A 12,747-nucleotide genomic window follows, 5' to 3' on the forward strand; every position below is an offset into this window, starting at 1 on the left:
TCCACTTTCAAGGGCACCTTAGCTCGTTAACATCTATGCCATTCCACATAGAGAACGGAATGAGGATTTCGGTAGTGCAACTTCAAGTCTCGGCCAACTATTATTTGTTTCCTCATTATTATCATCATGGTGGTTGTGTGGGTTGAATTGTGTCCCCTTGAAAGATAGACTGAAGATACTCATGGTACCTGTGAACATGGCTTTTGCAGATTAGAAAACAGGGTTTTTGCAGATATAATTAGTTCAGATGAGGTCCTACTAGAGTAGGGTGGACCATAAATCCAGTGACTTCCTGCAAGAAAGCCATACAGGGACACAGAGACACAGGGAGATCGCCAAGTGATGGTGGAGGCAGAGACAGGAGTGTTGCAGCTGCAAGCCGACAAGCACCGAGTTCCCCGCAGCCATCAGAGGCTGGGAGAGAGGCACAGAACGTTCCTCCCCAAGAGCCTCCAGGAGGGAGCGCGGCTCAGATGAAAATTCCATTTGGGGCTTGGCGCCCATAGTTCAGTGGCTAAGGCGCTGGCCACATACACCGGGGCTGGTGGGTTCGAACCCAGTCTAGGGCTGCCAAACAACAATGACAACTACAACAAAAAATTAGCTGGGCGTTGTGGTGGGCACCTGTAGTCCCAGCTACTTGGGAGGCTGAGGCAAGAGAATTGCTTAAGCCCAAGAGTTTAAGGTTGCTGTGAGCTGTGATGCCACTGCACTCTACTGAGGGTGACATAGTGACACTTTGAAAAACAAAAAGAAAAGTTGATTTTGGACATCTGGCCTCTAGAACAGTGAGAGAAGAAATTTCTGTTGTTTTAAGCTACATAGATTGTAGTAATTTATCAAGGCAGCTCTAGGAAACTAATGTAGTCCTGGACAGTTGTGTTAGACTAATTTTTCAGGCAGGTGTAATGGCTCCTGCCTTTAATCCTAGCACTTTGGGAGGCAAAATGGGAGGATCACTTGAACTCAAGAGTAAGACTCCATCTTTATCAAAGACAGGAAAAATTAGCTGGGTGTGGTGGCACACACCTGTAGTTCCAATTACTTAGGAGGCTGAGTCAGGAGGATCACTCAAGCCCAGGAGTTCGAGGTTGCAGTGAGCTATGATGCCACTGCACTCTATCCTGTCTTAAAAATCAAACAAACAACTCAAAAAATCCAGAAACTCTCCCCACCAATTTTTTACCCAAATTTGTTCCTTAGGACATACTCTGACAAAGACCTCAATTTGACTGTGGTGGTGTGTGACAGGCAGGGGACAGAGCTGGGTTCCCCCTCACTGCCCTGCCCTGGTATGGGCTTCCTGGGGCCAAGCACCTGCCTCCCAAGGAGGTGGAAGCCAATTCCACAATCAACCCCTGACCCTGAAGGACCAGGAACCCTACACAAGCACGACAGAGGAGAATAACGGGAAACCAGCCAGGCTTGCAGGAAGGAGCTGATGGGCAGTCCCGCTTGGTAAAGGCTGCAGGCAGCCCGCGTGGCTCTGCACAAAAGCCAGCCCAGAAAACAGTGAGTTGCAGACCTCAGCAAAGAGCAGTCCTCACGGGAGTGAGAAAAGGGAATGACCTTTGCTTACCCCTTGCTTTTTTATAAAATTATATACAAGTTTACATTATAAAAATTAATAAATGCCATATAGAAAATTTGGAAAATGGATAATAAGAAAGAAAATCATCACTATTGATAATTCTCTCTGTTCATAGGTTAAGTCAGCTGTTCTACTTGTTTGGAACATTTTTCTACATAAAAATCATATATACTCACTATAGATAATACGAAAATGTAAAGTAAGGAAAAAGGAAAATAAATCCAAGCTTTTCTACCCAAAGATACCTTGTGTCAATCTTTTGATGTCTTTCATTTGAGTCTTAGCATAATTTTTCCAGTACTTTTGGTCAGATGCTATATATAATTTGATGTTCTAATTTTTTTCATTTAATTCTGTGTACTTAGCATGGTATTATAAGCTCTTCCCACCCTTGAGTTTAATGGCTGCAGAACAGTTAACCAAGTGCCTATGCCATGATTTGGGCATACTTTACCGTCCCCAAATTTTTCGGTATTTTGTCATTATTAATGACACCAAATTGAAAATCTCTATACAAAGCTTTTTCTTAATAATCCTAAATATTTCTTAATATTTAGGATTATTTCTTTAGAATGAATTTCTAGAAGTGGAATTATTAGACTGAGATGTATAAGCATAATTTATAAAATTATTAAGGTAATTCATGCTATTTGTAGAAAACATGGAAGGAGGAGGACGAGGAGGAGGAGGAGGAGATAAAAACCTCCTACCACCCAGAGGGAACCATGCTACTATTCCGGTATCTTTCCTTCCTTTCTTGTCTCTTCTTAATATAAACACACCCAACACACATGCAGCATTAGGGCCGCTCGGTATGTGTGGTTCTGTGTTCTGTCTCACTTACCCTCACACTGTGAGCTGGGACATTTTCTTGTGTCATTAAAATTCTTTAAAAATACAAATTTTAATGTATGCTATTAAATCAGATCAATTCTTCAGACATTTCCATTTTCCTGAATGGTTAAGTTCCTCTGAATTTTTTTAATCAATGGTTCTCCGATGTACATATTTTTGGGGGTAGTATCTTGGGTTAGGAGAGAGTCCTAAAAGTAGAATTAAAGATTCAAAGGGCACTTTTTAAAGTTTCTGATAAATGTTAATAGACTGTTTTCTCAAGGATTTGTTCCAAACTGTGTTTTCATTAGAAACAGTTTTGTGAGCTCTGAGTAGTTGTTGTTTGAAAAACCTTTGCCGGCTTCCCTGGAGAAGAGTAATATTTAACACGCACTTCCCTGCTATCACTGAGGTGGGAGATTATTTCACGTTGCTAATAACATCTTGCTAATTTTTCTACTCTGAGCTTTTGGGTTTTTACCCTTCCAATCTACATAAGCTCTTTTATATTAACTTATTCATTATCAATTTTGAACTATTCTCTCCCTTGATTATTTACTTTAAAATTTTTATAATCTGTATGTATATCTATACTTGTGCACATAGACACATATCTGCACATACCTATCTATACATACACATATACAATTGAAGTTCCTCCTTCATATATATACATAGGGTCAAATATATAAAACATAAAATTTAACTAGTTTAAAAGGTACGATTTAGTGGCATCAAGTACATATTCAGTGTACCCATCTTCAGAATTTTTTTTTTTTTTTTGCAGTTTTTGGCTGGGGCTGGGTTTGAACCTGCCACCTCTGGCATATGGGGCCGGTGCCCTACTCCTTTGAGCCACAGGCACCGCCCTCTTCAGAACTTTTTCATCATCCTAGCCTGAAACTTTGTACCCAGTAAACACAATGGGTATTCCCTCTTCCCTCGGCCCTGATCAGCACTATTGTTTCTTCTGTCTCCATGAATTTGACTATTCCAGGCAGCTCGTATAAGTGGAATCAGGCAGCACTTGTCCTCTTGTGTTGGCTTATTTTACTTAGCTTAATATTTCCAAGGTGTATCCATGTTATACCATGTACCAGAGTTTCATTTCTTTATGAATGGCTGAATTATATTCCATTATATGTATATGCCACATTTTGTTTATCTACTCATTCTTGATGGACATTTAGATTGTTTCTACCTTTTGATTATTGTGAATTATACTTCTATGATCACTGATGTACAAATACCTGAGAGTCTTTGCTTTCAATTCTTTGGAGTATATACCTAGAAGAGGAATTGCTGGATTGTATAGTGACTCTGTGTTTAATTTTTTAAAGCACTGCCATACTGTTTTTCACAGCAGCTGCATCATTCTACATTCACACTAGCAATGCATATCCTCACCAACCCTCGTTATTGTTTTGTGTATTTTTCTTAACAATAGTCATCCTAATGAGTGTGAAGTGGTATTCCATTGGGGTTTTGATTTCCATTTGCCTAATGATGAGTCATGTACATATTGGCCATTTTTATATCATCTTTCAAGAAATGTCTGTTCTAACCCTTTACCAAATTTTTTTTTTTTTTTTGTAGAGACAAGAGTCTCACTTTGTCACCCTGCGTAGTGTGCCGTGGCATCACAGCTCACAGCAACCTCCAACTTCTGGGCTTAGGCAATTCTCTTGCCTCAGCCTCCCAAGTAGCTGGGACTGCAGGTGCCAGCCACAACGTCTGGCTATTTTTTTGTTGCAGTTTGGCCAGGGCTGGGTTTGAACCCGCCACCCTTGGTATATGGGGCCAGCACCCTACCCAGTGAGCCACAGGTGCCGCCCACTTTTACCAATTTTTAAGTTAGTTTTTGTTGTTGAGTTACAGGAGTTTTTTATACATTCTGGATATTAATTCTTTATCAGATATAAATCTGTAAATACTTTCTTCCCATGGGTTGTCTTTTCACTAGGTTTATAGTGTCGTTTAATGCACAGAAGTTTTTAATTTTGATTAAGTCCAATTTATCTAATTTTTTTATTATTTATGCTTTTGATGTCACATCTAAGAAATCACTGACAAATCCAATGTCATGAAGATTTCCTTCCATATTTTCTTCTATGAGTTTTATAGGTTTACCTCTTACAAGTGAATTTTTGTATATGATATAAGCTGCACAGGGGTGTTCGACCTGTGGCCCAAAGGCTGCATGTGGATTTTGTGGAGGACTTTTTTTCTTATCTGTGGTGTTGGGTACCATGAAAATTATACATGGACCAGCTTTTGTTAGTGTGTGGCCCAAGACAACTCTTCTTTCAATATAATGCAGAGAAGCCAAAAGGTTGGACACCCCTGAATATCCAGTTGGAGCTTACATTTTTATGTGGTTAAGTCTATTGACCCAATGTTTGCATTCTGGCACAGAATGGGACCCCCTCATTTGCCTTTCCCATTCTAAATGACCAGCTATGACCCCAACAATGATCCAAACCACTACTTACGTTTAGAGACGTAACTACTAGCTGAGCTTGTATCCTGTGGAGCTTTTAGCCAACACCGGCAGAGTCTTGTACTACTACTCTGCTTAGAATGATACGGCAGAAGGTATCATTATGAATTGCCAGTGGATTCACCATCAGAGACTTTCAGATGGGTTCATGCTGTCAAAATTTCTGAGACAGATGACCCTGCCACTGAATTTAGGGCTAAGGGTCTTCATTCACAGGAGATTGGCTGTTTGCTACGGGGAGACGTGGCAGGAAAGCGAGAATGCATATTCATGAAAAAATAAAATATATTTATACTTTCAGAAGAATGGCCAGTTTAAGAAGCCAGCCCATGAAGAAAAATCCCCCCAAAGTATTATTTATGAGGTAACTTTTATATGGAATGTTTCTTTTATGTTCTTAACGTTTGTAATGTCATATATGTGGTTTTCACTTATTTCTGTGACTAAATTAGGTATTTTTGTAGTATAAAATAGATTTCCAGAAAAAATCCCCAATCTATGATGTTACAGATATCCACTGTATTATACGACTATTACCTACTTAATTTCCTAAGTTGGGCATCATACATATTCCAGCAATATTTTTTCTATGTATTGCCTTAGTTTTTCTTTTTTTTTTTTTGGCAATTATTATTTTTCTTTTTTTGTATTTCCTAAATAGTTGAGATCACATTGTAAACATAAGTTTAGCTTTCCTTTTTCACTTACCACATTTTAACATTTTCTGATGCCACTGAGAATTCCATAAACATCACTGCTAACGGTTGCCCAGCGTTTCATGATGAGAATGTACCATGGTACCAAGTGCAGTGCTCAAAGCTTGATGTCTTCCAGTGTTGGTCTATGTTTCTTTTCAGCCACGTGGCACAGGGACCAATTATCTTTAGAGTCCTATTTTCTACGAAGTCCTATTTTCCCTTACACTACGAAGCATACCAACCTCAGAAAGCTTTGATCAGTTTTTGATTTTTGCCCAACCCTAAAAAACGCATTGCCAAGTCACCTGTGTTTGGGTCCTGTTAGGAAGTATTACATCCGCACCCATATTGCAAGTTGTATGTTGTTAATACTGCTGCAAATTTCCAGATTGAGGGAAAAACCATTATTTGTCTCTCCTTTTCCCTTGAGGTCCTCCCTGTCTGGGCAGATTTCCTTAGCACTGTCTTTGCATCCTTTTTCTTTAATTTTCAGTTTACTCTTCTAGTCTCACCCGCTCTGTGAAGTTTTTTTCATCCACTCTTGCCCACATTAATATCTCCCTCCAGGGAACCATCTGCACCTTCACTTTAGTACAATATTGCTAATCATCTTGTATTAGTCTTTGTTTCTTTTACTTTAAATTATAAAGGCATGAAGAGCAGAAGTGCTATTATAATTCTTTCCCACTCTTATAGGACAAAGCATATAAAGATGAGATCCAATAAATTTTAGCTGAATGGAACAAAGTTGAAATGCAAACTAATGTACTAAAAGGCTAAAGAGATATTTTCTTTTTTGAATAACAATAATATAACATTAACATACACCCAATATCTAAAATAAGAATTTAATATGAATCAGATAAAGTCAGTAAAAAATTGCTACTTACTCAGAATTCGTGCAAACCCAAAGTCACAGATCTTGATTATTCCTTGCTTAGTTATTAGAATATTTTCAGGTTTTACATCTCTGTGAATACACTGTAAGATAATATTTGATTATTTTTCTGAGCCATCAGAATGAAACCACTAGTTTAAATGATGGATAAAAAGCCTGTGAGATGCCAGGTGTGGTGGCTCATGCCTGTAATCCTAGCAATCTGGGAGGTGGGTGGATTACCTGAGCTCACAGGTTTGAGATCAGCCTGAACAAGAGCAAGACCCCATCTCTAAAAATAGCCGGGCGTTGTGGCGGGCACCTGTAGTCCCAGCTACTCAGGAGGCTGAGGCAAGAGAATCGCTTGAGCCCAGGAGTTTGAGCTTGCTGTGAGCTGTGACGTCACCGCACTCTACCAAGGGCGACATAATGAGATTCTGTCTCAAAAAGAAAAGCCTGTGAGATGAAAACAATCATGGGTTTCCTTCTTTTCTCTGAAAGGACTAAATTGCTAATTTTCACTTGTAAATCTTATTGTACTGAGAGAAAAACAGATATACACACACATATATAAATGGTGCTATGTTATTTAAGAAATAAAAATTATAATAGTTGTATATGAAAATTTTCAGTTTTTTTTAAGAGTCTTATGTTGCTCAGACTAGAGTACCATCGTGTCAGCCTAGCTCACACCAGCCTCAAACTCCTGGGTTCAACAATCCTCCTGCCTCAGCCTCCTGAGTATCCAGGATGCCCGGCTAATTTTTCTATTTTTAGTAGAAATGGGGATCTCTCTTGCTTGGGCTGGCGTTGAATTCCTGACCTCTAAGTATCCTCCTGCCTTGGCCTCTCAAAGTGTTAGGATTACAGGTGTGAGCCACTGTGCCTGGCCTGATGTTTTTTAGAGAAGTAAGGATCATATAATTATTTCTCTCCCTTTTTTATTGGGTCCTATTTAAACTGTAAAAGGTTAAACCCTAAACAAGATTAGATTCAGTATACCTCTAATAAAAACTGCTGCCACTCAAGAATCACAACTCAGGTTGAAAAACTACTGTAGATCTGAGAAATTAAAAAGCATTTAAATGGTAACAAAACCCAGAACTCACTTATAATTCACATGACCATGTTATATTTCTATGCATCATTCCAGTCACGGTGCTTTCAAGTGTGAAAGGGAGCCTAATTAATAATCATGCCAGGACAATGGGCACAAACCAGAACTCTCTTGGGTAAGTTGGGATGAACAGTTGCCTACTTCTCAAAGATTCCTAAGCATTCAGCACCAGCGGATGGGTATTACTCACTTAGATATCCTCAATAATGACCTAGGCTGGAATGATCAGAAATTCTTCTAAGATACCCCCACAATGCTGCCAGAGTCCCTCCTGGGAGAGCAGGGCCCACAATGAATGTGCCTTCATCTCAAAGAAGTTCCCATTCTTCTCTCATAGGTGGCAGCCTCATGATTTGTTGCCTCATCATAATGACTCCGAATGAAGCAGATACTGCTCCTTGGACATGAGGAGGCCAAGCTGGGGGCTGAGTAAGCTCATGCATCGTAATTCCAGAAATGGTTTTCCATGGAGTGGAAGTGCTGTGAGTAAACAGCAGAGTAATTCTGTTGTAGTAAGCCCTACTCTTCAGAACTTTCTCTTTCCAGTTTGTCTGCCCTCTCAATAAAGAAAATGGATGAAAAAGATACTGATCTTCTACATCTTGGCCCTTACACAGAGCTCTGTACTTCTCAAAACACTTTCACTACAATTATTTCATCCTTGCCACAATCCTGTGACTGCAGGTGGCTACTGACAGAGTCCACAAATTAAGTGTCACAATAATCAACTCTTTCTGCCTTACTTCTTTGCCACACTGTCAGTCTCTTTAGTATTCCTGTCAAATTGACAATTCTGAAATAATTTTCTTTGCATCTATAATAGCTATCTAGGAAGAGAAAAAACTGAACCCTAAATTCACTCTAAGTCACAAAAATGGCACTGGGAACAGAAGCTTCTTCCCAGTTAGTCTTAATCACTGTCAACTGTTTCATAATTTATATGAAAAATAGTTAGAAGAAACTTTTTTAGGCCTCTTAAATCCTAAGGCTTTAGATACTAATTTTAAAAAACACATTGTTGGAATGTAAACCAATGCAGTTTTAATATCCTGTCTTTTAAACAACATATTTATGAAACATGGACTAACACTCTAAGCTTGTAATTCATTTACAAAAGTTGGTGATTTCATTATTTAATTTCAAATGCCCCTCAAAGGAGTCTGCATCAAATTCTAAAATTTCTAGACTACATGTGACATTACAAAGTAAATGACTTCATGCTGATATTTGTATTTTTTTGATCTAATGAAAATCCAATGAAATTTACAGCACTTATTTTTCAACAAAAATATACAAAGACAAATGAAATACTGATAAGTCTCAAAGAAACAGAAAAATTTACTGGTATTGGTGTAGGTAAGAGAAGCTGCTGATAAAGATGGCTAGGATATCCATCTTTGGATAGGATGGATTGAACAAAGAAAAAAGGGAGTAAAATAATTGGAGCCCTAAGAAACAAAGCTGGGGGCCAGAAGGCACTTAGACACAGCATCCATTTTCCCCACTGCAAAGCCACACTCAAGATAAACTCTCGGCAATGACTTCTTATAATCAGCTTCCACCAAAAAACAAGAAACATACAAGTCTGTGCTAACAGAAGAGTTTTAATAAACTTGAGTTTTATGCACAGCGTTTAGCAAACATTGCTCAGGTTGAGATACTGTGGCTAATGTACAATCTCAGTTGTTTTTGTTTTTTTTGTTTTTTTTTTTGTAGTTTTTGCCCAGGGCTGGGTTTGAACCCACCACCTCCGGCATGTGGGGCTGGTGCCCTACTCCTTTGAGCCACAGGCACTGAGTTTTAATGGCCCACAAGCCAGCAAGAAGAGGTACCCACAGTATCCTGACCTTCAACTTGGAGAATCATTAAACACCAATGATGGAACAAGGTAAAGAGAAATAAATGTAAAAAAAATAAGAAAAAAAATCATCTCTGGAAACTTCCACACCAAAAATTGCTTCTTACGTAGCTCAACTAAACAACAAATAGTTTTCTATTATCTGAGACAGCCATTCTCTTTGAGCTTAGGGACGGAAGTTCATGTGGCAAAGAGAGAGAAAAGAGACTCCTTCTTGGCAGCCAAAGTGTGAGTATCAACAAGATGCTGATGGACGTTTCATAGCTCAGAAATCACTCTAGTTTTGCCTGAGTTGAAGCAGATGTTCTCTAATTAGCACATCAAATATTTAACAATCCATGGATTCATAACAATGTTAAATGGATCACTTTAGTTATCTATTTTCTTAAGTCCGGTGCTTTTCAAAATTTAACGTGCACACAGATCACCTGGTGCTCTTATTACAATGCAGATTCTGACTCGGTAGATCTGGAGTGGGCCTGAGCTTCTGCAATACTAACCAGTTCCCAGGGGATCTCTAGCACTGCACTCGCACCACACTTTGCATAGCAAGGCAGTAACCCCTGACTACTTTAGCCTCCTCCACCGTCCTACTTAGGACCACATCTCTGGAGACGGTAAGAGGCCCACGGTCTCTACAGGCTGACAGCTGTGCGTCTGCAGCAACACCACACCCAGACTGCCTTTCCTATGCTTTGAGAGTATCATAAGGGTCATTTTAAAAATAAGCAGATTAGGCTTGGTGCTTGTAGCTCAGCTGCTAGGGTGCCAGCCATATACACTGGGGGTGGTGGATTTGAACCCAGCCTGGGCCTGCCAAACAACAATGACAACTACAACAACAAAAAAATAGATAGGTGTTGTGGCAGGCGCCTTTTGTCCCAGCTACTTGGGGAGCTGAGGCAAGAGAATTACTTAAGCCCAAGAGTTAGAGGTTGCTGTGAGCTGTGATTCCACCTCACTCTACGGAGGGTGACATAGTGAGCCGAGTATGAAGATTTTAGATATATTATTGTAACAGCTTATATATGACTTAACTTAGTTTTTTTCCTTTGTATACATTTTATTTAATTTATATTTATTTAGTTAGTTTTTTTTTTTTTTTGTGGTTTTTGGCCAGGGCTGGGTTTGAACCTGCCACCTCCGGCATATGGGACCGGCGCCCTACTCCTTGAACCACAGGAGCCACCCCTATTTAGTTAGTTTTTTGAGACAGGATCTCACAACGTTGCCCTGATTAGAGTGCAGTGGTAACATCATAGCTCTCTGCATCCTCAGACTCCTGGGCTTGAGTGATCCTCCTGCCTCAGCCTCCTGAGTACCTGGAACACAGGTGTGTGCCACCATGCTCAGATAATTTTCTATTTTTTTTTTTTTCTGGTAGAGTTTTTTTTTTTTTTTTGGTAGTTCTTGTTTAGGCTGGTCTCGAACTCTGGACTTTGGCCTCCCTGAGTGCTAGGATAAAAGGCATGAGCCAATGTGCCCAGCCTGTATGCATCTTAATTGTAGATAAAATACAAGATAGATACACAAAGGTTTATCATAGCCTAAGATAATAAGATAACCAGAGTTCAGAAGTCATTTCCCTCTTGGAAGGAACAGAAGTTTGTCTGAAAAATCATCCATTTTTAATAGAGGACATAGATTATCTATAGGATGTTTTCAATATTTTCAAGCTCAAGATATAGAATGTGTTATTGCAAACAGAGAAATGATGGCAGTTGCATTGAGCTACAATAATGTTTGGGTCTGTTGGAAATCGTAAGTCACTAGCAAGTTTACTACTGATTGATCAATTCATTCATTCATTCATCCGTTCACCCAGAGACTCGATAAATATTTAGTGAGCATCTCTTACATTAAAAGATCCAATCTAGGCACTAAAGAGATACAAAGATAAAGCAGCCACAGACATTGCATTCAACCTTATCACCTAATACACAGGAAAATTTCTGGTTATATAGGGATAAAGTATAAACCTCCGGTAAATAATATTTTAGCAAACCATTTTAACTGCCCATAAAACTCCTGTAGCAACTCAGGTGCCCTCTAGTATGGTGGAAAGTGACAGAGATAGGAATTCAATTTGGCATCATTTTTATTAAGTATTTGAAAGCACAATTTGCATTATGAAAAATAGATTTGTGCGTTTTATGAATGACATCCTTCTACATTAATAGAAAATAAAAGCTTTTGGTTCAAGCTAATAAAAACTTCACTGACTTTCTTAAATCTAAAGAAAGCTTCCTCTAAGTATCGCAGTTTATTTCCATGGTCTTGGAATTTCTTTTTCAGCAATCCTAGCCTACTATGGCAGGCATTCGACTGGCATCAAAACGGCCCATATGGTACTCTGTATCATTGCCTCAGCGCTGTTCTGTCTAGGCACCAACTCAAAAGGTCTAGAGATATTTTTTAAAAGCTATTTTTATAGCAAAAGTACCGAGGAGCCAACTTGCAGGAGTGCTCATTGGCCTGATATAGGACGAGTCAAGCATCAGAGAGAACAATGACTGCAAAGGACTGAAAACGCCCCAGAGTGCTAGGATCCACACTCACAGGGTGCCTCACGCACCCCCAAGACCTGGCACTGTTCACTTCTGGAGGCTGCAAAGACATCAACTCATTGCCCTGGGTAATGACAAAAGGAATCATCACATATTCGTCTTATTGTATTTTATAGCAGCCAGAGTCCATTAGGGTAAGCTCTTTCCCAAATAGTTTCAATTAATAAATTCGGAAGGGATAACAGAATTAGAAAACTGCTGTATTTTAACCCTAATGAGATACTAGATGCAGGCAAAAGTCTTCAATGGATGTTAGACCATGAAGGAAAAAACCTCCCAGGGACATTAACAATGAAGAGGGCCAAACGAATACCATGCAAGCTCACTAATCAATTTTAACATGATGAAGTGTAGGGCACCGCATGTGAAGTGTTCTTATCTAAAAAATCCAAACTTGAGTATGATCAAGCCTCTAGATATAAATTCTAATTTATAGGAAATAAGGTGAAGTGATGAGTCAAATTACACACGGGATGTAATCAGCCAAAATTATTTCTATGACATGGTAGTATTCAAAGTGTGGTTCTTCAACCAGCAGCTTCAGTATCATCTGGGAAAATGTTAGAAATGCAAATTATCAGTCCCGACTGAGGCAGAAACTCTGGAGATGGAGCCCAGCCAGCTGTGTTTTTAAAAGCCCTCTAAGTGATTCTGCTACACGCTCAAGTTTGAGAACTGTGGCTTTAAAAAATTAATGCCCTGAAA

The 12,747-nt window shown here is 39.2% G+C and overlaps 1 protein-coding gene across 1 annotated transcript in view; it reads right to left on the bottom strand.

Annotated features, from left to right (window-relative positions):
- The window catches only part of CDKL4 (cyclin dependent kinase like 4), a 63,484-nt gene that overhangs the window by 13,319 nt on the left and 37,418 nt on the right, over positions 1-12,747 (bottom strand). The window contains exon 5 of the mRNA XM_053587350.1: positions 6,514-6,604. Within this exon, the coding sequence (XP_053443325.1) occupies positions 6,514-6,604 (91 nt within the window). The remainder of the gene's footprint in view (positions 1-6,513; positions 6,605-12,747) is intronic.

Source organism: Nycticebus coucang, chromosome 4 (genome assembly GCF_027406575.1).
Source record: "Nycticebus coucang isolate mNycCou1 chromosome 4, mNycCou1.pri, whole genome shotgun sequence".
NCBI lineage: Eukaryota > Metazoa > Chordata > Mammalia > Primates > Lorisidae > Nycticebus > Nycticebus coucang.